Raw genomic sequence first — 24424 nt, 5'->3', positions numbered from 1 at the left:
GGAGGAGTACAGTTCAGCTTGTTGTTTTGCCTTTTTTATTAAATAAAACATTGATCCATGACCTTTGTTATGTCTGTTTGATATAAAGTACTATTTAACACTTTATATTGTGTTCACAGTGTACAAACCTTTACTAAAATGTGGAGGCCGGAACCCATTATTAATGTTTACATTGTTTCTTATGGACAAATTTGATTCAATATACAAACTTTTTCTATTTACGAACACTGTTCATAATAGCCCATGGGTAAAAATGTTTTTTTTTAACTCTGTTTGTCCTGCTCTTTTCCCTAAAGGCAGCAGGTGGAACAAATGCTGACCAGAGTGAGAGCTGTCTGCCGGTATTTTCATGACTCTGCCGAGGCAGCAAGTTTGACCAATGTCCTCTAGGTAGGGCAGAGGGCGGCCGATAATCTTCTCCGCTGTCCTGGTCACGGTCTTCTTGTCTACAGCAGAGCAGGCAGCAAACCATGCAGTACATCAGCACTGGTGACCCGATAAAAAAGATATCTCTGCAAGTTGGTTCCTCCGCAGCACACGCAGGAAGTGGTGTCTTTGCTGTGCCTTTTTGACCAGTGCTGAAGTGTTGACAGTCCATGTAAGGTCCTCCGAGATGCATGTTACCAAGAACTTAAAGGAGACCAAAATATCTGCACATGCTCCATTGATTTCCACATGATTTTAATGAGCTGCACATGACACTGGGTCTGGAATCCTTCATCCCATTTTGGTCCAATATTTACAGAGCAGTTATTGAAGTTGTCAACTACTTCCGAAGACTAAGACTTTTCTTAGTCTTGATACTGGCTGCTAAGAAAAGGTCAAAGCAAAATGAGACAGGCACCATTCACAACTCTGCAGATGACAGACCTGGATCAGGGAGTCTTAAGAATCACCAACACAAGGAAGGTCAGGCCGGAGTCACCTGCAGGGATTGAGTCCGTTCACCGACCCACACTGCGGCATAAACACGGGTGGCGTGTGGGAACCCACGGCTCTTCAATGATACCGCACAAAGACTGCTTGACTATGGTTTAACTACCAGAAGCCCCGCCATAATCGACAGATATGGTTCCAGCGGCCTCAACACAGAGAGGTCGCCTTCAGTGATGAGTCAAGGTTCTGGGTGACAGTCCTGAAGAGCATGTCTGGAGAAGGTTAACGCCCAGCACAACGTGGTCGTCTGCTGTCATTCCTGCTCGACCACTCAGAACTCAGAACCTTTACCAGTGCATTTCTTCAAGTGGCAGCATCAACACCAGGCATTGGCCTGCACTCTCCCCTGACCTGAATCCTTTAGAGTACCAGTAGGATGAGCTTTGGAGACACGTACTGTAGGCGACATGGCCAGGACATGGACACAGCTGCTTCAGGTATGGAGGAATGGGTGGGACAGAATCCAACAGAAGTCCATCCAAAGACCTCAGACACACTGCCTATATCTAAAACAATGATGGCCACACTCGCTAATGAAAAGGGACTGATACTGCGCCCTGAAGTCTTCTGTACTGTAGAACAAATGGATAGCGTAGCTTGGTAAAAATCAATATACTGCTTGTTTTATTTTGAAACAAATGGTAAGTTCCTTTTGCAGTTATTTTTCATGTACGGATATTTTTCTTTTTTTTTTAAACAGATCTGTGGTCATCGGATTATTGGTCATCGGTCCATTCAACAGTAGATAATTGAGGGATGGATGAGAGAGTTCCCCGGAAGTTTCCTTGAACATGGACTTTCATGTACTCATGATTAGTTCTCCCTTTCAGACTTCTGTATACCAACCTGCCCCAGTGTGCTCCGAGGTTTTGGCCTATTTGAGTCAGCATGTAACTCGGCCCGTGTTCCCATCGACAGGTATGAGCCCAGTGCTCGGCGCTTCTTTCCAACTCGTAATCCCACACCTGGTGAGAACACACAAGGACAGATGGCTAGCACTTAAAAATGACAAAAACAGGCAGAAACCATCAGTCAGTTCATGCAATAGAATAATGCAAATCCTTGGTACAGTTCTTCAAACAAGGGATGTTTTCTTGCTATACAACATTTGGCTACTAACCTGTACAGTACATTTAGTTTTTACTGGATATCCCTTCTTAATATCTGATCATTTATTCGATTGGAAAGCTGTTGGATTTGTGTTTTAAGGTTATAAAGGTTGAAAAAATGGGTGTGAAGAATAGAACGCGAGATTGACAGACGGATTGGTGCAGTGTCTGCATCACTGCACCGTCTGTTGTGGGGAAGAATTCTGGCTCAGCTCTCGATTTAGATTTCGGTCTACGTTCCTACCCTCACCTATGGTCATGAACTTTGGGTAATGACCGAAAGGACAAGGTCGCGAATACCGTCGGCAGAAATGAGTTTCCTCCGCAGGATGTCTGCGATCACCCTCAGAGATAGGGTAAGGAGCTCGATCATCCGGGAGAGACTCAGAGTAGAGCCGCTGCTCCTTCACGTCGAGAGGAGCCAGCTGAGATGTCTCGGGTATCTACTATGGATGCCTCCTGGACGCCTCCCTGGTGAGGTGTTTCGGGCATGTCCAGCTGGGAGGAGACCTCGTGGGCAGACCTTGGACACGTTGGAGGGACTATGTCTCACAGCTGGCCGAGGAACGCCTCGGTATCCACCCCTGTAGAACTAGAGGAGGTGGCCGGGGACAGGGAAGTCTGGGCATCTCTGCTTAGACTGCTGTCCCCGCGACCCGGACTCGGATAAGCGGCGGTAAATGGACGGATGGATGGCTGGATGGATGTATTCACATTGGGGAAAACTACGGACAAAATGGTGTACAAACCAAATATGGAATGAGAGGAGTCTGATTTAACTATTGCCCTCACAGTCGAATCGTCTGGGCATCTCTGCTTAGACTGCTGCCCCCGCGACCCGGACTCGGATAAGCGGCGGTAAATGGACGGATGGATGGCTGGATGGATGTATTCACATTGGGGAAAACTACGGACAAAATGGTGTACAAACCAAATATGGAATGAGAGGAGTCTGATTTAACTATTGCCCTCACAGTCGAATCATCGGACATTGAAACCCTGTCCTCTACGTGGAAGGGTGGCAAGTTGAATTCTTGAGGCCCCACTTTCACGGGAGGATGGGCAAAGCTGTGCCCATCGGGACACCCTCAGACCAAACTCCAATTTTTGCTTGCAACTTAAAGCAGATCAATTAACCATGTGTGTCCTTTCCCTTTTCTGTGCATTCTAAATAGTAAAAAACTGCAGGTGATGGGGATACGATCTACAGTAGGGAAGGCATTCAAATGGCCCCGTTCCTGGGTTGATCTTGCGAGAGAGGACGAGGGGAGGTTCATCATTTCGCAATGCAGTCCGCTGAAAATGATGGAAAGCGCCACTCTACACAGCAACCGGCGACGTGGTCAAGGTTGGAATTTCCACAAAATACATTTTAAGGTATTCAAGACTCGACTGCCATCTGGCGGCCAAAGTGGACAGTGCACCCCCCTTCCCCCTATGTTAGCCTACTATCAAAATGACTTTAAAAGTCTTATATAAGTGTTATAATGAAGACAACACATGATGTAAGTGTCTATATTAGCCTTCTATCAAAATGACTTTAAAAGTCTTATATAACTGTTATAATGAAGACAACACATGATGTAAGTGTCTATATTAGCTATATTAGCCTACTATCAAAATGACTTTAAAATTCTTATATAAGTGTGATAATGACGCAACACATGATGTGTCTATATTAGTTATCGTAGCCTACTATCAAAATTACTTTAAAAGTCTTATACAAGTATTATAATGAAGACAACACACGATGTAAGTGTCTATATTAGTTATATTAGCCTACTATCAAAATGACTTTAAAAGTCTTATATAAGTGTTATAATGAAGACAACACATGATGTAAGTGTCTATATTAACTATATTAGCCTACTATCAAAATTACTTTAAAAGTCTTATATCAATCAATCAATGTTTATTTATATAGCCCTAAATCACAAGTGTCTCAAAGGGCTGCACAAGCCACAACGACATCCTCGGTACAGAGCCCACATAAGGGCAAGGAAAAACTCACCCCAGTGGGACGTCGATGTGAATGACTATGAGAAACCTTGGAGAGGACCGCATATGTGGGTAACCCCCCCCCCCCCTCTATATATATATATATATATATATATATATATATATATATATATATATATATATATATATATATATAAGTGTTATAATGAAGGCAACACATGATGTAAGTGTCTATATTAGTTATATTAGCCTACTATCACAATTACTTTAAAAGTCTTATATAAGTGTTATAATGAAGGCAACACATGATGTAAGTGTCTATATTAGCCTACTATCAAAATGACTTTAAAAGTCTTATATAAGTGTTATAATAAAGGCAACACGTGATGTAAGTGTCTATATTAGCCTACTATCAAAATGACAATGTGTCGCAGGCTGATGCAAAACTTAGTTGTCAGAACAATTGAAATGTAATATTCTACACATTTTTACAACATTGGAAAACATTTGTAAAACCTCTCAGAGGATGAGATAACTCCTGGAAATGACTGACTTAGAATGACCAGATGTATAGATGTGTGTGTTCAGGTTAAAGGAAACTGCAGATTTATTACGTTTGTACAATCTTTGGCAAGCTGGGGAGCGTTTGGTGTGGTCTGGAACAACATGGCGCACCAACAACTATGAGAAATGCAGCCAATATTACATACAGATAATGTGTCATGAGACATGCAAATATAAATTAAATACACAGAGGACATGAGTAAAGGAAACTATGATGCAATATGTACATACAGCTAGCCTAAATAGCATGTAAGCATGGATTAGCTTGCACTCATGCACTGACCAAACATGCCTGATTAGCACTCCACACAACTCAATAACATCAACAAAACTCACTTTTGTGCGTTCACGCACAGTATAAAACGTTTGGTGGACAAAATGAGACAGAGAAGGAGTGTTATAAAACACGTCTTTCTGTGGCAGCGTTGGAGAAAGTTGTACATGTAAACAAACTGTTGTGTCACGGTCCACACAACTACGGTGAGTTCAAGTACCGCCGAAATTAGTGGGACAAAGCGGCGCTGGCCAAATAGTGTCATCAGTTAAGCATAAACAAAAACATTAAACAGTGGACTTTCTAACAATTAGGAAGGTTTGTGTCGTGTTTGTCCTCCTACACAAACATTTGAAAACAAAACATATGTTTTTTTAACCATCAATCAATCAATCAATCAATCTTTATTTATATAGCCCTAAATCACAAGTGTCTCAAAGGGCTGCACAAGCCACAACGACATCCTCGGTACAAAGCCCACATACGGGCAAGGAAAAACTCACCCCAGTGGGACGTCGATGTGAATGACTATGAGAAACCTTGGAGAGGACCGCATATGTGGGTAACCCCCCCCCCTCTAGGGGAGACCGAAAGCAATGGATGTCGAGTGGGTCTGACATAATATTGTGAGAGTCCAGTCCATAGTGGATCCAACATAATAGTAAGAGTCCAGTCCATAGTGGGGCCAGCAGGACACCATCCCGAGCGGAGACGGGTCAGCAGCGTAGAGATGTTCCCAGCCGATGCACAGGCGAGCGGTCCACCCCGGGTCCCGACTCTGGACAGCCAGCACTTCATCCATGGCCACCGGACCTGTGCCCCCCCCCCCCCCCCCCCCCTCAAGGAAAAGGGGAGCAGAGGAGAAAAGAAAAGAAACGGCAGATCAACTGGTCCAACAGGGGGGCTATTTAAAGGCTAGAGTATACAAATGAGTTTTAAGATGGGACTTAAATGTTTCTACTGAGGTAGCATCTCTAACTGTTACCGGGAGGGCATTCCATAGTACTGGAGCCCGAATAGAAAACGCTCTATAGCCCGCAGACTTTTTTTGGGCTCTGGGAATCACTAATAAGCCGGAGTTCTTTGAACGCAGATTTCTTGCCGGGACATATGGTACAATGCAATCGACAAGATAGGACGGAGCTAGACCGTGTAGTATTTTATACGTAAGTAGTAAAACCTTAAAGTCACTTCTTAAGTGCACAGGAAGCCAGTGCAGGTGAGCCAGTATAGGCGTAATATGATCAAACTTTCTTGTTCTTGTCAAAAGTCTAGCAGCCGCATTTTGTACCAACTGTAATTTTTTAATGCTAGACATAGGGAGACCCGAAAATAATACGTTACAGTAGTCGAGACGAGACGTAACGAACGCATGAATAATGATCTCAGCGTCGCTAGTGGATAAAATAGAACGAATTTTAGCGATATTACGGAGATGAAAGAAGGCCGTTTTAGTAACACTCTTAATGCGTGATTCAAACGAGAGAGTTGGGTCGAAGATAATACCCAGATTCTTTACTGATTCGCCTTGTGTAATTGTTTGGTTGTCAAATGTTAAGGTGGTATTATTAAATAAATGTCGGTGTTTAGCAGGACCGATAATCAGCATTTCCGTTTTCTTGGCGTTGAGTTGCAAGAAGTTAGCGGACATCCAATGTTTAATTTCATTAAGACACGCCTCCAGCTGACTACAATCCGGCGTGTTGGTCAGCCTTAGGGGCATGTAGAGTTGGGTGTCATCAGCATAGCAATGAAAGCTAACACCGTATTTGCGTATGATGTCGCCTAGCGGCAGCATGTAAATACTAAAGAGTGCAGGGCCAAGAACCGAACCCTGAGGAACTCCGCACGTTACCTTAACATAGTCAGAGGTCACATTATTATGGGAGACGCATTGCATCCTGTCAGTAAGATAAGAGTTAAACCACGACAAGGCTAAGTCTGACATACCAATACGTGTTTTGATACGCTCTAATAAAATATTATGATCGACGGTATCGAAAGCAGCGCTAAGATCAAGAAGCAGCAACATAGATGACGCATCAGAATCCATCGTCAGCAGTAGATCATTAGTCATTTTTGCGAGGGCTGTCTCTGTAGAGTGATTTGCCCTGAAACCGGATTGAAAAGGTTCACAGAGATTGTTAGACACTAAGTGTTCATTTAGCTGCTGTGCGACAATTTTTTCGAGGATTTTCGAAATAAAGGGAAGGTGGGACACCGGTCGGTAGTTTACCATGAGGTCAGGATCAAGGTTAGGTCTTTTGAGCAGAGGATGAATAACCGCTTTCTTGAATGCTAGGGGAACAGTGCCAGAGGAAAGTGATAAGTTTATAATATTTAGCACTGATGGACCTAATAATACAAAAAGCTCCTTGATAAGTTTCCCAGGAAGTGGGTCAAGTAAACATGTTGTTTGTTTTATCCCACGTACACGCTGTAATAGTTCCTCTAATGTTATTTCATCAAAAAGAGAGAGACTATTTTGTATTGCAGTATCCGTCGTAGATACAGTTGTATCTGTGTTCATAGAACCCAGTTGTAGCTGGGATGCGTTGTCTTTAATCTCCTTTTTAATGAGTTCAATTTTCTTATTAAAGAAATTCATAAAGTCATCTGCCGAGTGGGTGGAGCTATTGGGAGGAGTCCCTTGTTGGGTTAGCGATGCTACTGTACTAAACAAAAATTTAGGGTCGTTTTTGTTGAGGCGGATGAGATTTGAGTAATATTTAGCTTTAGCTAAGGTAAGCATGCGTTTATACGATATTAAACTATCACTCCATGCTTGATGGAAAACCTCAAGCTTGGTCGCGCGCCATTTGCGTTCCAACTTTCTACATGATAATTTATGAGCTCTGGTTTCCTCTGTAAACCATGGGGTGCGCCTTTTAGGGGCCCTTTTTTGTTTTAGCGGTGCTATACTATCAATGGTTTTGCGCAGGGCATTGTCAAAGTTGTTAGTGAGGTTATCAATAGAGCCGACATAATTTGGGAATGGTGCCATTACCGAAGGCAGTAGGTCAGCAAGAGTCATCGTTGTGGCGGCATTAATGTTGCGGCTGCTATAGCAGTTATTATTATTATTAGTTTGTTGACAATGAGTCAGAACTTCGAATTTTATAAGGTAATGATCGGACATTACTTTAGTATACGGGAGTACCATAACTTTGGAGGTGGTGACACCCCTGACCAGCACTAGATCTATCGTATTGCCGTTGCGATGCGTAGGTTCATTTATTATTTGTGTAAGACCACAGCTATCAATTATAGTCTGGAGCGCCACGCACTGAGGGTCCGATGGGGTATTCATATGGATATTAAAGTCCCCCATTATGATTATATTGTCTGCGTGCGTCACTAGATCAGCAACGAACTCTGAGAATTCATTAATAAAGTCCGAGTAGGGCCCTGGGGGGCGGTAGATAACAGCCATATCGAGAGGCAGCGGTGCGACAGACCTCATAGTAAGCACCTCAAACGATTTGTATTTATTATTTAGGTTAGGGGTAAGGTTAAAGTTTTCATTGTATATTAATGCGACCCCCCCACCCCTTTTAAGGGGACGGGCAATATGCGCATTTGTATAGTTAGGAGGAGATGCCTCATTTAGCGCAAAAAATTCGTCTGGTTTGAGCCAGGTTTCGCTAAGACCAATGACGTTAAGATTGTTGTCTCTAATGACCTCATTAACTAATAACGTTTTGGGAGACAATGATCTTATGTTTAAAAAGCCCATATTATAAGTATTGGGCTGTTTTGACGAGTTTTTGTTTAAATTATCCGTAGTAGAAATATTAATAATGTTGCGTTTATTATACGTAGTGCACTTTAAATAGTTTCGACCATATCTAGGAATTGATACGACGGGAATTTTCAGATTGTTTGCTTGATGCTGCGATCGACTAAACGCATCATGATTTGCCACCTCAGTAGAATGCATATCTACCCCGGACACATTCACAACAGAAAACACATTATGTGAGTTGTGTGTTATTCTAAGAAAATTGCTATGCGTACAGGAATTATCCAGCCAACCAATCTTCATACATTTTGGAAAAAAGCTCCAGGGAGCCACCAGGGCGGCGCTAAAGATGTGTGTGGCCTACATGCTAACCACTACCCCACCGCGCTCTCTTTGAGCTGCTAAATTCAGAATACTCCTCAGGTTTAAAACCAAAACAACACTTCCTAGCCATGTTGCGATGGTGGTAAGCTACGCTCCATTTGTTGAGGGCCAAGTGGCGTTGTATGGAGTCGGTCACACGTGGTTACCAACTTCCCAGCTGGGTGCCACAACCTTCTACTACGCAGGTGAGATGCAGGATTTATGACCTGGCATCAACTTGTTCCAACTCCGAGGCAGCTCCAGGACCTTCTTTTCTTTCATTGTATGGCCCTCGAGACCAGTTACCAGAAGCAGAAACAGGTAAACACTGGGAGAGGGGTCTAAGTCTAAGCTTGGGCCCCAGGAGAGGGGGTCCAGACTGAGGCCAAGGATGGGGAAAAAAACCTCATAGCCATAGCACACATAAACATGTGCGTAAGAGGGAAACATCAAAGAACAAAAAGGACATTAAAAACATTAAAAGAGCAGAGCTGATGCAACCAGCCACTTCTACACACACTTTGTGTAAAATATTTGAGTTTGCGAAACATTTTGAATTTGTGAAACTTTTTTTTTAATTTAATGAAAAATGTTTGAGTTTGTGAATTATTTTAGAGTTTGTAAAAATATTTTGAGTTTGTGAAACATTTTTTTGAATTTGTGAAAAAAAATTAGTTTGTGAAACATTTTTTTGAGTTTGTGAAAAAAAAAATTTAGTTTGTGAAAATTTTTTTTGAGTTTGTAAAACAAATGTGGAGTTTGTCAAACATGTTTTGAATTTGAAACATTTTTGAGTTTGTGAAACATTTTTTTGAGTTTGTCAAACATGTTTTGAATTTGTGAAACATTTTTGAGTTTGTCAAACATATTTTTAAGTTTGTGAAACCTTTTTTGAAATTTGTGGAAAAAAAATTTGCGTTTGTAAAAAAAATATTGAGTTTGTAAAAAAAAATGTAGTTTGTGAGAAAACAATTTGAGTTTGTAAAAAAAATGTAGTTTGTGAAACATTTTTTTGAGTTTGTGAAACATTTTTTGAGTTTGTGAAAAACATATTTTATTTTTGTTAAAAATGTTTAAGTTTGTGAATTATTTTAGAGTTTGTAAAAAAAAATAAAAAAATGTATTTGTGAAAAAAAATTTGAGTTTGTGAAAATATTTTCTGAGTTTGTGAAACATGTTTGAGTTTGTGAAACATTTTTTGAGATTGTGAAACTTTTTTTTAGTTTGTAAAACAAATGTGGAGTTTGTGAAACATGTTTTGAATTTGTGAAACATTTTTGAGTTTGTGAAACATTTTTTTTGAGTTTGTGAAACATTTTTTAAGTTTGTGAAACATTTTTTTCAAGTTTGTGAAACGTTTTTTTAAGTTTGTGAAACATTTTCTTGAGTTTGTGAAACATTTTTTTGAGTTTGTGAAACATTTATTTGAGTTTGTGAAACATTTCTTAAAATTTGTGAAACATTTTTTGGAATTTTTGTGAAAATGTTTGAGTTTGTGAAAAAAATGTTTGCGTTTGTGAAACATTTTTAAGTTTGTGAGAACATTTTGAGTACCGTATTTTTCGGAGTATAAGTCGCACCGGAGTATAAGTCGCACCTGCCGAAAATGCATAATAAAGAAGGAAAAAAACATATATAAGTCGCACTGGAGCCCGGCCAAACTATGAAAAAAACTGCGACTTATAGTCGGAAAAATACGGTAAACATAAAGGACATTAAAAACATTAAAAGAGCAGAGCTGATGCAACCAGCGACTTCTACACACAGCCACAAAAGTAAAACAACAACAACAACAAATAAAAATCAACCAACCAAACAAAAACATCACTATAACACCCACACACACTGTGGTGGTGTTCCACGCCATGGTCTGCTGGGGGAGGGGGGGGGGGGGGGTATGGCCAGAGACAGGAGTGGACCCAACAAAGCAACCAAGAGAGCCGACTCCACCCTCGGCAGCCCGCCAACTCTTTGTTATTAGAAATGGCACTAAGATGCCTCGGAGGAAAACGTAAACAAGGACAACGTGAAGGAAGCTTCAATGATGACTTTGTCAATATTGGACCAAAACTTGAGGAAAGGATTCCAGAGCCAGAGTCCATTGAGGACTTCAAGAACAATTTCACTCAATGTTCCTCACGGATGTGACGAGAGAAGAAATAGTTAAAATGGTGAAAAAATGCTATTTCAAGACCCCAATTGATTGATATGAAAAGTATCAACAAGGTTACTGAAGAAGCTGTCAGTAATCCATCATGTCCAACAAGCAAAGAAAATGAAAATAGCTAACATTTACAAATGATGAACCTGTTTCTTTACGTCCACAATGTTCTAAAATGATTGAACTATAATGTGTTAGCAGATTGGACGAGAATGAATACAATACAGAGCTAACATGTCAACATCCGTGGCTTTAATGGAACTAACAAACTAAGGCAGGCTGGAGTGGAGCCATGAGCCTGGATTGTCTGGTCTTTTCTCCCACAATCAAGCACACAACACAGTTAGCAATGCTAGCCTGCGTGCAAAACGCTTCCCCAAAACGGCTGCACAACATGGTGACTGTGATCCGCATCATCCCCAAAATCTGATCACTTGTTTCTTGTCCCTTTTTGGACATTTCCTGAAAGTTTCATCAAAATCCAGCCATGACTTTTCATAGCTGTGTTGCTAATGTTTAGTGCATTGTGTAAGTTGTGTTATGACCTTCTGCATGCACACCAGCCAACGTACTTGTCACTTACTGCACTCACCAGTGAAAAGGATTAACAAATACCAATGTCAGTCATTTTCATGAAAGTCAAGCAAAAAGCCCTGAAATGTCAATGAAGATCTCAATAGAATCTCATTGAATTGAAAGGTTTAGATTTGGCCAAATGAGTCAGAACAAACATGCTGTGCACATTCTCACTTCTTCTAACACAACACAACTCACAATAATCTTTCAAAGTAAAAAAAAAAGTTTTACAAATAAAAAAAAAAGTTTCGCAAACACTTTTTTTTGTATTTGTGAAACATTTTTGAGTTTGTAAAACATTTCTTTGAGTTTGTGAAACATTTTTTTGAGTTATTACAAAAATTGGAGTTTGTGAAACATTTTTGAGTTTGTGAAACATTTGTTTGAGTTTGTGAAACATTTTTTGAGTTAGCAAAACATTTTGGAGTTTGTCAAACAATTTTTGAGTTAGTAAAAGCATTTGGAGTTTGTGAAACATTTTTGAGATTGTAAAACATTTTTTTTAATTTGTGAAACATTTTTGAGTTTGTGAAACATTTTTACAAACATTTAAAAAAAAAATTAAACCTTTTTTTGAGTTTGTGAAACGTTTCTTTGAGTTTGTAAAACATTTTTTTGAATTTGTGAAAAAAAAATTTGAGTAAAAAAAAAGTGGTTTGTGAAACATTTTTTTAAGTTTGTGAAAAAAAATTAAGTTCATAGAAACATTTTTTTGAGTTTGTGAAACATTTTTTTAAGTTTGTAAAAAAAATAGAGTTTGTGAAACCCTTTTTTGAATTTGTGAAAGGTTTTTTTTAGTTTGTGAAACATTTTTGAGCTTGTGAAACATTTCTTTGAATTTGTGAAAAAAACATTTTAATTTTTGTGAAAAATATTTGAGTTTGCGAAACATTTTGAATTTGTTAAACTTTTTTTCCTCATTTTTGTGAAACATGTTTGAGTTTGTGAATTATTTTAGAGTTTGTAAAAACATGTTTAGTTTGTGAAACATTTTTTTGAATTTGTGAAAAAAAAAATTGAGTTTGTGAAACATTTTTTTGAATTTGTGAAACATTTTTTTGAGTTTGTAAAACAAATGTGGAGTTTGTCACACAAATGTGGAGTTTGTGAAACATGTTTTGAATTTGTGAAACATTTTTGAGTTTTGAAAAAAAAAAAGGGAGTTTGTGAAACATTTTTTTTAGTTATTAAAAAATTGGAGTTAGTGAAACATTTTTGAGTTTGTCAAAATATATTTTTTTGAGTTTGTGAAACATTTTTTGAGTTAGCAAAACATTTTCGAGTTTGTCAGACATTTTTTGAGTTAGTAAAAACATTTGGAGTTTGTGAAACATTTTTGAGTTTGTGAAAACATTTGTTTGAGTTTGTGAAACATTTTTTGAGTTAGCAAAACATTTTGGAGTTTGTCAAACAATTTTTGAGTTAGTAAAAGCATTTGGAGTTTGTGAAACATTTTTGAGATTGTAAAACATTTTTTTTAATTTGTGAAACATTTTTGAGTTTGTGAAACATTTTTACAAACATTTAAAAAAAAAATTAAACCTTTTTTTGAGTTTGTGAAACGTTTCTTTGAGTTTGTAAAACATTTTTTTGAATTTGTGAAAAAAAAATTTGAGTAAAAAAAAAGTGGTTTGTGAAACATTTTTTTAAGTTTGTGAAAAAAAATTAAGTTCATAGAAACATTTTTTTGAGTTTGTGAAACATTTTTTTAAGTTTGTAAAAAAAATAGAGTTTGTGAAACCCTTTTTTGAATTTGTGAAAGGTTTTTTTTAGTTTGTGAAACATTTTTGAGCTTGTGAAACATTTCTTTGAATTTGTGAAAAAAACATTTTAATTTTTGTGAAAAATATTTGAGTTTGCGAAACATTTTGAATTTGTTAAACTTTTTTTCCTCATTTTTGTGAAACATGTTTGAGTTTGTGAATTATTTTAGAGTTTGTAAAAACATGTTTAGTTTGTGAAACATTTTTTTGAATTTGTGAAAAAAAAAATTGAGTTTGTGAAACATTTTTTTGAATTTGTGAAACATTTTTTTGAGTTTGTAAAACAAATGTGGAGTTTGTCACACAAATGTGGAGTTTGTGAAACATGTTTTGAATTTGTGAAACATTTTTGAGTTTTGAAAAAAAAAAAGGGAGTTTGTGAAACATTTTTTTTAGTTATTAAAAAATTGGAGTTAGTGAAACATTTTTGAGTTTGTCAAAATATATTTTTTTGAGTTTGTGAAACATTTTTTGAGTTAGCAAAACATTTTCGAGTTTGTCAGACATTTTTTGAGTTAGTAAAAACATTTGGAGTTTGTGAAACATTTTTGAGTTTGTGAAAACATTTGTTTGAGTTTGTGAAACATTTTTTGAGTTAGCAAAACATTTTGGAGTTTGTCAAACAATTTTTGAGTTAGTAAAAGCATTTGGAGTTTGTGAAACATTTTTGAGATTGTAAAACATTTTTTTTAATTTGTGAAACATTTTTGAGTTTGTGAAACATTTTTACAAACATTTAAAAAAAAAATTAAACCTTTTTTTGAGTTTGTGAAACGTTTCTTTGAGTTTGTAAAACATTTTTTTGAATTTGTGAAAAAAAAATTTGAGTAAAAAAAAAGTGGTTTGTGAAACATTTTTTTAAGTTTGTGAAAAAAAATTAAGTTCATAGAAACATTTTTTTGAGTTTGTGAAACATTTTTTTAAGTTTGTAAAAAAAATAGAGTTTGTGAAACCCTTTTTTGAATTTGTGAAAGGTTTTTTTTAGTTTGTGAAACATTTTTGAGCTTGTGAAACATTTCTTTGAATTTGTGAAAAAAACATTTTAATTTTTGTGAAAAATATTTGAGTTTGCGAAACATTTTGAATTTGTTAAACTTTTTTTCCTCATTTTTGTGAAACATGTTTGAGTTTGTGAATTATTTTAGAGTTTGTAAAAACATGTTTAGTTTGTGAAACATTTTTTTGAATTTGTGAAAAAAAAAATTGAGTTTGTGAAACATTTTTTTGAATTTGTGAAACATTTTTTTGAGTTTGTAAAACAAATGTGGAGTTTGTCACACAAATGTGGAGTTTGTGAAACATGTTTTGAATTTGTGAAACATTTTTGAGTTTTGAAAAAAAAAAAGGGAGTTTGTGAAACATTTTTTTTAGTTATTAAAAAATTGGAGTTAGTGAAACATTTTTGAGTTTGTCAAAATATATTTTTTTGAGTTTGTGAAACATTTTTTGAGTTAGCAAAACATTTTCGAGTTTGTCAGACATTTTTTGAGTTAGTAAAAACATTTGGAGTTTGTGAAACATTTTTGAGTTTGTGAAAACATTTGTTTGAGTTTGTGAAACATTTTTTGAGTTAGCAAAACATTTTGGAGTTTGTCAAACAATTTTTGAGTTAGTAAAAGCATTTGGAGTTTGTGAAACATTTTTGAGATTGTAAAACATTTTTTTTAATTTGTGAAACATTTTTGAGTTTGTGAAACATTTTTACAAACATTTAAAAAAAAAATTAAACCTTTTTTTGAGTTTGTGAAACGTTTTTTTGAGTTTGTAAAACATTTTTTTGAATTTGTGAAAAAAAAATTTGAGTAAAAAAAAAGTGGTTTGTGAAACATTTTTTTAAGTTTGTGAAAAAAAATTAAGTTCATAGAAACATTTTTTTGAGTTTGTGAAACATTTTTTTAAGTTTGTAAAAAAAATAGAGTTTGTGAAACCCTTTTTTGAATTTGTGAAAGGTTTTTTTTAGTTTGTGAAACATTTTTGAGCTTGTGAAACATTTCTTTGAATTTGTGAAAAAAACATTTTAATTTTTGTGAAAAATATTTGAGTTTGCGAAACATTTTGAATTTGTTAAACTTTTTTCCCTCATTTTTGTGAAACATGTTTGAGTTTGTGAATTATTTTAGAGTTTGTAAAAACATGTTTAGTTTGTGAAACATTTTTTTGAATTTGTGAAAAAAAAAATTGAGTTTGTGAAACATTTTTTTGAATTTGTGAAACATTTTTTTGAGTTTGTAAAACAAATGTGGAGTTTGTCACACAAATGTGGAGTTTGTGAAACATGTTTTGAATTTGTGAAACATTTTTGAGTTTTGAAAAAAAAAAAGGGAGTTTGTGAAACATTTTTTTTAGTTATTAAAAAATTGGAGTTAGTGAAACATTTTTGAGTTTGTCAAAATATATTTTTTTGAGTTTGTGAAACATTTTTTGAGTTAGCAAAACATTTTCGAGTTTGTCAGACATTTTTTGAGTTAGTAAAAACATTTGGAGTTTGTGAAACATTTTTGAGTTTGTGAAAACATTTGTTTGAGTTTGTGAAACATTTTTTGAGTTAGCAAAACATTTTGGAGTTTGTCAAACAATTTTTGAGTTAGTAAAAGCATTTGGAGTTTGTGAAACATTTTTGAGATTGTAAAACATTTTTTTTAATTTGTGAAACATTTTTGAGTTTGTGAAACATTTTTACAAACATTTAAAAAAAAAATTAAACCTTTTTTTGAGTTTGTGAAACGTTTCTTTGAGTTTGTAAAACATTTTTTTGAATTTGTGAAAAAAAAATTTGAGTAAAAAAAAAGTGGTTTGTGAAACATTTTTTTAAGTTTGTGAAAAAAAATTAAGTTCATAGAAACATTTTTTTGAGTTTGTGAAACATTTTTTTAAGTTTGTAAAAAAAAATAGAGTTTGTGAAACCCTTTTTTGAATTTGTGAAAGGTTTTTTTTAGTTTGTGAAACATTTTTGAGCTTGTGAAACATTTCTTTGAATTTGTGAAAAAAACATTTTAATTTTTGTGAAAAATATTTGAGTTTGCGAAACATTTTGAATTTGTTAAACTTTTTTTCCTCATTTTTGTGAAACATGTTTGAGTTTGTGAATTATTTTAGAGTTTGTAAAAACATGTTTAGTTTGTGAAACATTTTTTTGAATTTGTGAAAAAAAAAATTGAGTTTGTGAAACATTTTTTTGAATTTGTGAAACATTTTTTTGAGTTTGTAAAACAAATGTGGAGTTTGTCACACAAATGTGGAGTTTGTGAAACATGTTTTGAATTTGTGAAACATTTTTGAGTTTTGAAAAAAAAAAAGGGAGTTTGTGAAACATTTTTTTTAGTTATTAAAAAATTGGAGTTAGTGAAACATTTTTGAGTTTGTCAAAATATATTTTTTTGAGTTTGTGAAACATTTTTTGAGTTAGCAAAACATTTTCGAGTTTGTCAGACATTTTTTGAGTTAGTAAAAACATTTGGAGTTTGTGAAACATTTTTGAGTTTGTAAAACATTTTTTTTAATTTGTGAAATATTTTTGAGTTTGTGAAACTTTTTTTTTTAAATTAAAAAAAATAAATTTGAGTTTGTGAAACATTGTTTTAAGTTTGTGAAACTTTTTTTTTTAATTTGTGAAATTTTTTTGAGTTTGAAACATTTTTTTTAATTTGTGAAACATTTTGTTGAGTTTAAAAAAAAAGTGGTTTGGGAAAAAAAAAATCAGTTTGTGAAACATTTTTTTAAGTTTATGAAAAAAAATGTAAGTTCATAGAAACATTTATTTTAGTTTGTGAAACATTTTTTTAAGTTCATTGAAAACATTTTTTGAGTTTGTAAAACGTTTTTTTAGTTTGTGAAACGTTTTTGAGGTTGTGAAACACTTCTTTGAATTTGTGAAAAAAAGCATTATAATATTTGTGTAAAATATTTGAGTTTGCGAAACATTTTGAATTTGTGAAACCCTTTTTTTATTTTGGTGAAAAATGTTTGAGTTTGTGAAACATTTTTTTGAGTTTGTGACATTTTTTTGAGTTTGTAAAACAAATGTGGAGTTTGTGAAACATGTTTTGAATTTGTGAAAAAATTTTGAGTTTGTGAAACATTTTTTTAAGTTTGTGAAACATTTTTTTAAGTTTGTGAAACATTTTCTTGAGTTTGTAAAACATTTTTTGAGTTTGTAAAAATAAAAATTGGAGTATGTGAAACATTTTTTTGAGTTTGTGAAAACATTTCTTTGAGTTTGTGAAACATTTTTTTGAGTTTGTGAAAACATTTCTTTGAGTTTGTTAAACATTTTTTTGAGTTTGACACTTTTTTTTTTAATTTTTGAAAAAATGTTTTGAGTTTGTGAAACATTTCTTAAAATTTGTGAAACATTTTTTTTAATTTGTGAAAAATGTTTGAGTTTGTGAAAAAAATTTGAGCTTGTGAAACATTTTTTTTAAATTTTCGTGAAAAATGTTTGAGTTTGTGAAAACATTTTTTGTGTTTGTGAAACATTTTTATGTTTGTGAAAACATTTTGAGTTTGTGAAACATTTTTTTGAATTTGTGAAACATTTTTTTGTGTTTGTGAAACATTTTTTTGAGTTTGTGAAACATTTTTTTAAATTTTTGTGAAAAATGTTTGAGTTTGTGAAAACATTTTTTGTGTTTGTGAAACATTTTTATGTTTGTGAAAACATTTTGAGTTTGTGAAACATTTTTTTGAATTTATGAAACATTGTTTTGAGTTTGTGAAACATTTGTTGGAGTTTGTGAAACATTTTTGAGTTTGTGAAACATTTTTTTGAGTTAGTGGAGTTTGGGCAGTAATTTGAGTCCACATACTGTATAGCCTGGCAGGTTGTAAAGGAGTGCTTGAATGGGAGTTTATATTGGACAGTTGACATCAGGACCGGGTCACACTTGTATTATTGCAGATTTTTCCAGTGAGAAGAAGTTGCACTGACCATGTACTCCATGTTGGAGGCCGGGGGGTGGACCTGACCCCTCAGCTTGTTGTGCAGGTCTAAGATGAGGTGCTTGTCCCCCTCACTGATGGCTCTCTTTCCTCTGGTCCTGGCCGTCCACCACTGCTCATCCTTGTCCCGGTACTGGTCCAGAAGGGACTCCAGGTGTGTGGAGTTGCTGAGGACAGTTTGGAGCCAAAACAAGCACAAACTTGCTGTTCCAAACCAGCGTGGAGGAGGCTTCATGTTGTGAGTAGGAGAATATTCTTGCTGGTCTGTGAAGAGAAAAGACACATTCTGCATGATGACATCAATATTTTTCACTAATCTTATTTTTCATTTCACAATTGCTTTTTTGTATTGGTCGTATTGTAGCGTGTTGGGAAATATTGTTACATTGTTGATATTGTCCTACCTCGGCTTTACCTCAACTTTTTTGGAACTTAGCTAATTGTTCTGCTTTAGGTCAAAGGTCATCAACAAGGGGTTAACAACCTCTAGAGGTCCCCAGAAATTCTGCAGAGGGTCATTACATTTTTGCTTGATTAGACTTGATTATTATTATATTATTTTATATTTCTATATAGTTGTTGTAATATTATATATATTTTTGATATTAATAAATAGTAATAATTTATATACAAATACATATTCATTTTTATTTAATAAAAAAAAAAAAAAAAGATCATCCATCTTCTTCCACTTATCCGAAGTCAGGCCGAAGTTGATTAGACTCTTTTTTTAAAAATATATATATATTTCTATTCAATTTTATATAATTATTTTAAGATTTTTATTTTATTCTTTTTTTCTTCTTTTTTTCATCCATCCATCTTCTTCCACTTATCCGAAGTTGGGTTGTGGTTGCTTAAACATTATTATCATTTTTTAAATTTTTTTATTTCTATAAAATGTTATAATTGTTTTAATAATATAAGTATTATTTAATATTAGTAATAGATATTCATAATGTATATACATATTTATTTGTATCTTATTTGTATAAATATTGTTTCCATCCAACCATCTTCCGCTTATCCGAAGTCGGGTCGTAGTTGATTAGACTTTATTATCATTTAAAAAAATATTTCTATACGATTTTATATAATTGTTTTAATATTATCAACATGATTTAATATTGATAATAAATATTAATATTTCATATTAATATTTATTTTTTACATATTTATTTCCATCCATCTTCTTCTGCTTATCTGAAGTCGGGCCGAAGTTGATTAGACTTTTCTATATATATATATATATATATATATATATATATATATGTATGTATGTATGTATGTATGTATGTATGTATGTATGTATGTATATATATGTATATGTATGTATATTCAATTGTATGTAATTATTTTAATATTCAATTTTATATAATTATTTTAGTATTATTAATATGATTTACTATAAATACAAATATTTGAAATGTATATACTAATTTATTTTTATATTATTAAAAAAAAATAAAAATCCATCCATCTCATTCTATAGTCAGGTCATGGTTAATTAAACTTTTCTTTTTTTTTAAAATATTTCTATACAATTGTATATAATTGTTGTAATAGTATTATTATTATTTAATATGAATAAATAGTAATAAATTACATACATATTCATTTTTATTTTATTTAAAAAAAAAAGTTTTTCATCCATCCATCTTCTTCCGCTTATTTAAAGTTGGGCCAAAGTTGATTATACTTGAATGTATATATATATATATATATATATATATATATATATATATATATATATATATATATATATATATATATATATATATACATTTCTATTCAATTTTAATATTATTATTTTATTATTAATAATATGATTTACTATTAATACATATATTTGAAATGCATATGCTAATTTATTTGTATTGTATTTTTTGATATTCTTTTCATCCATTTATCTTCTTCCGCTTATCTGAAGTCGGGTCTTGGTTGATTAGATAAATAATAGTAATAATTTATATACAAATACATATTCATTTTATTTTATTTTTTTCATCCATCCATCTTTGTCCGCTTATCCGAGTTTGCGTTGTGTTCGATTAGACTTTATTATAATTACTTTTTAAATATTTTTATACAATGTTATATAATTGTTTAATAATATCAATTTATTTAATATCAATAAAAAAATATTAATAATTCATATTAAAAAATAACAATAATTTTTTCCATCCATCTTCTTCTGCTTATCCGAAGTCGGGTTGTGTTTGATTAGAATTATTTTTCTTTAAAATATATTTCTATTAAATTTTATATAGTTATTTTTATATTATTAATATGATTTACTATTAATACAAATATCCATCCATCCATCCATTTCCTACCGCTTGTCTCTTTAGTGGGGGGAAGGGGTTGAATTTTATTTTTATTTTATTTTTGTATATATTTTTTGATCCATCCATCTTCCTCCGCTTATCCGAAGTCGGGTCGTGGTTGATTAGACTTTACTGTCATTATTTGTTTTTATATTTCTGTACAATTTTATATAATTGTTTTAATAATATAAATATTATATAATGTTAATAATACTTATTCATAAATTATATACTTTTTTTTTTTTTTTTATCCATCCATCCATCCATTTTCTACCGCTTATTCCCTTTGGGGTCGCGGGGGGCGCTGGAGCCTAGGCGGGGTACACCCTGGACAAGTCTTATTGTTGTAAATATTTTTTCCATCCATCCATCTTCTTCCGCTTATCCGAAATCAGGTTGTGGTCGATTAGACTTTTTATTTATTTATTTTATATTTCTATACAATTTTGTATAATTGTTTTGATATTATCAATATTATTTATTATTAATAATAAGTATTAATAATTCTTATACATTTTTATTTTTTAAATATTTTTTTCCATCCATTTTCTCCCACTAATCCGAGGTGGGGTGGCGGTGTCAGCAGCCTAAGCAGACTTCCCTCTCCACAGCTACTTTGTCCAGCTCCTCCCGGGGGATCCCGAGGTGTTCCCAGGCCAGCCGGGAGACTTAGTCTTCCCAACGTGTTCTGGGTCTCCTTACCGGTCGGGGAGGCGTTCGGCGGGCATAAATATATTTAAAATAATATATATATATACAAAATAATAATAAATAACATATAATATAATAAAATGACTGTATTCTTTATGCTATGTTATTACTTAAAATATACTTTTTCTGTATTTTAGCAGACACATTAGGTACATTTGCACTAAGTATTGGATCGGTACCAGCCTGAATTTCACTCGGTATCAGATCAAAGAGAAAATCGGTAGTATCGCACTTCACTGAAGACCCATGTGTGATGCAAAAAAAAAAAAAAAAAAGTAACATGCTTCTTCTTCATAAAAAATGTGTCGTACCCTTTCCCAAAAAGTACTTAGGACAGAGATTCTCACCTCATGAAATATTTAAACACAGTGTTACTGTTCAAACTCTGTGTAATGACACAGAGCCCAGAAATATGAAATATACTTGTTTTAATTGAGTACCTGTGCCTACTTCGCTACTGTACTTTAACGTGGGTCCTCATGGAGGTACTTAGGGAGCCCAGTGTTGACTTGGCGATACAGGAAATACAAAAAGTGGATTTGATACAGCTCTGAAGGACTCCTGAGTGCAGCGGCGGGTCATAGCACGGTGACTCACAGTAGCGCCACTGTACCTTTTTCACACCTGATATTACGCCACAAGCCCGGGAATAAAACGGCATTCATGCACTCACTCACGCTCATGGAATCATAATAGACAAATAGATATTACTGTAAATATTACATTATGCAACAACAACAACAAAGAAAGCACGTGCTTACCTGTCCAATTAGTCCAGATGATGTCAATGTGATGAATATCTATAATCCAGTGAGTTGGCCCATCTCAAGCAGGAAGGTCAAGCCCACCTTCACACTAGAAATAATATTAATATTTATATATATATATGTAAATATCATATAGGTACCTGCTGAATTCCTCAGTGCGCTGCTGGCTGCGTGAGACCACCGCCAACTTTGCACTTATATGCCAAGTTTGCCCCTTAGCAACGCTCAACACACTTGGCCACGCCCCCCGCCCGCCGGTTCCCAGCCGTGTGACGTCACCAAGCGTATTGCCTTACTAGTATAACAACACGCGTGACCCATACCGCGTATTGTGGTAGCGATACCGATACCGAGTACATGCAACCTTGTCACAATACAATTTCCATGAGAGGTGACTTTTTGGTTTGGTTCAACAATACAGAAATGCATGAAGAAAACCCGCATTATACCGGTCTCGTCACGATATACCGATCCTGATACCGTGGCGTCAATACTCTCCCCCCTGGAGAGAGAATAAATATGTATTCCTTTTTGAAACATGACTTTATTTATTATTTACTTTAGAAGTGTGAAACCGGAAGTAGTTATGGATAATAGCACACATCCATAATAGCACAAGTTATGTGAGGACATTCAATTGTCTTGTCTTTTTGGACTAAACGTGGACATTAGAAACGTGATAGCGTCTTTTCTTTTAAGTAAACCAACACCTTCAAAGTCAGGGATTCACATGTTGTTTTAAAGCTATTTACCGCCACCTTCAGGACGGTTTGGCGAGCTACACCTTCAATTATTTCATAAGCTGCGTTTATTGACAAATGATAGCGGCAAACATCACTAATTGTACAAAAGTGGGCCCCTAAAAAGTTCATTTTAATGATATCAAAACATATACTTGACACAAAACGAGTCGAATTCGTCGTTAAAAGGCATAAAAAGTGGCACTTCCTGATCGGTGCGAGTAAGCTTCAAAATAAAAGCATATCGTACAGTCTTTCACTTTGATTTGACACGCCAAGGCGGAAGCTGCGTGTCACTGCGTCCCTTCACTCACTTTAAAAGCCTAAAGTCAAAAGTGTTTCTATTAAAGAGCATGAATAAATTCGGGTTTTTCGCATGTTACATTTTAAGTTGAAATCAGTAATTGTTCACCCCTGTTTACGTTCACTAAGGAAAATACAGACAATAGTAGCTATGTATAGAAAATATATTATAAAAAATAATATAACATAAATATAATTTAAATGGGGGTTGAATATAAATATAAATATAATATACATTTATTATATAAATGTGTATATAATAAATATAATATAAATATTCTAATAATATAATATAAAAATATTTTCTATGTTTAGAAAAAATAAAAAAGAGTCAAAAGTGTTTTTATTAAAGAGCATGAATTCGGGGTTTTCGCATATTACATTTTAAGTTGAAATCAGTAATTGTTCACCCCTGTTTACGTTCACTAGGGAAAATACAGACAATAGTAGCTATGTATAGAAAATATATTATAAAAATAATATAATATAAATCGTGGTTTTAATATAAATTTAAATAAAATATAAATATAATATACATTTACTACATACTGTAAATGTATATAATAAATATAATATAAATATTATAATAATATAATATACAAATATTTTCTATGTACAGAAAAAAAAAAGAGAATACTTTCAGAATTAAAGAGAAAAGACTAAGAAGTGAAAAGAATGAACCAGAGAACATATCCTGATAAATGCTATATTTAATGAAGCTAATGTTGGTTGAAAAATAAAAAATGTCTTTGCATCCCACCTTAAGGTGTCCAAACTACGGCTCGCGGGCGTGTTCTGTTTGGCCTGCGAGACGTCACGCACTTAATAAGGAATCTGTTCATTTTAAATATATGTCAGTATAATTTCTGCCGCCGTCTAGTGGACAACGGTACCAAGTCAGGTTAATGAACACGACCAATCCACACAACCTTTACCACTCATGGCGCAAATAAACCAACAAAAAATAAAAGTCAACACACAAGGTCACACGTAACACAACCTGCAAACCCAACTTTGTGGATGTGATAAAAAAAAAAAGAAGGTCCAAACACCACACATAATTCAAAATTACACCCATTTAAATCCCCTGAAATGCATGATGGGAAAAATGCAAAACACTCGCTCCGCATTTATCCATGTTTGGCCCATTTGAACTGCTTTATATTTTTGATTGATTACAAAACTAAGGAA

The 24424-nt window shown here is 33.9% G+C and overlaps 1 protein-coding gene across 1 annotated transcript in view; it reads right to left on the bottom strand.

The window, feature by feature from the left end:
• The window catches only part of LOC133582374 (cysteine-rich secretory protein LCCL domain-containing 1-like), a 40769-nt gene extending 21990 nt beyond the window's left edge, over nucleotides 1–18779 (bottom strand). The window contains exons 1-2 of the mRNA XM_061936532.2: nucleotides 18375–18779; nucleotides 1783–1901 (exon numbers count right to left, since the gene is read on the bottom strand). Coding sequence (XP_061792516.2) covers nucleotides 1783–1901; nucleotides 18375–18677 — 422 coding nt within the window. The 5' untranslated portion in view covers nucleotides 18678–18779. The remainder of the gene's footprint in view (nucleotides 1–1782; nucleotides 1902–18374) is intronic.
• Between the last annotated feature and the right edge of the window lie 5645 nt (nucleotides 18780–24424).

The sequence above is a fragment of the Nerophis lumbriciformis genome, linkage group LG03 (assembly GCF_033978685.3).
Source record: "Nerophis lumbriciformis linkage group LG03, RoL_Nlum_v2.1, whole genome shotgun sequence".
Taxonomy (NCBI): domain Eukaryota; kingdom Metazoa; phylum Chordata; class Actinopteri; order Syngnathiformes; family Syngnathidae; genus Nerophis; species Nerophis lumbriciformis.
The sequence above is the reverse complement of the archived record's forward strand: the minus strand, read 5'-3'. Positions and strand labels throughout refer to the sequence as shown.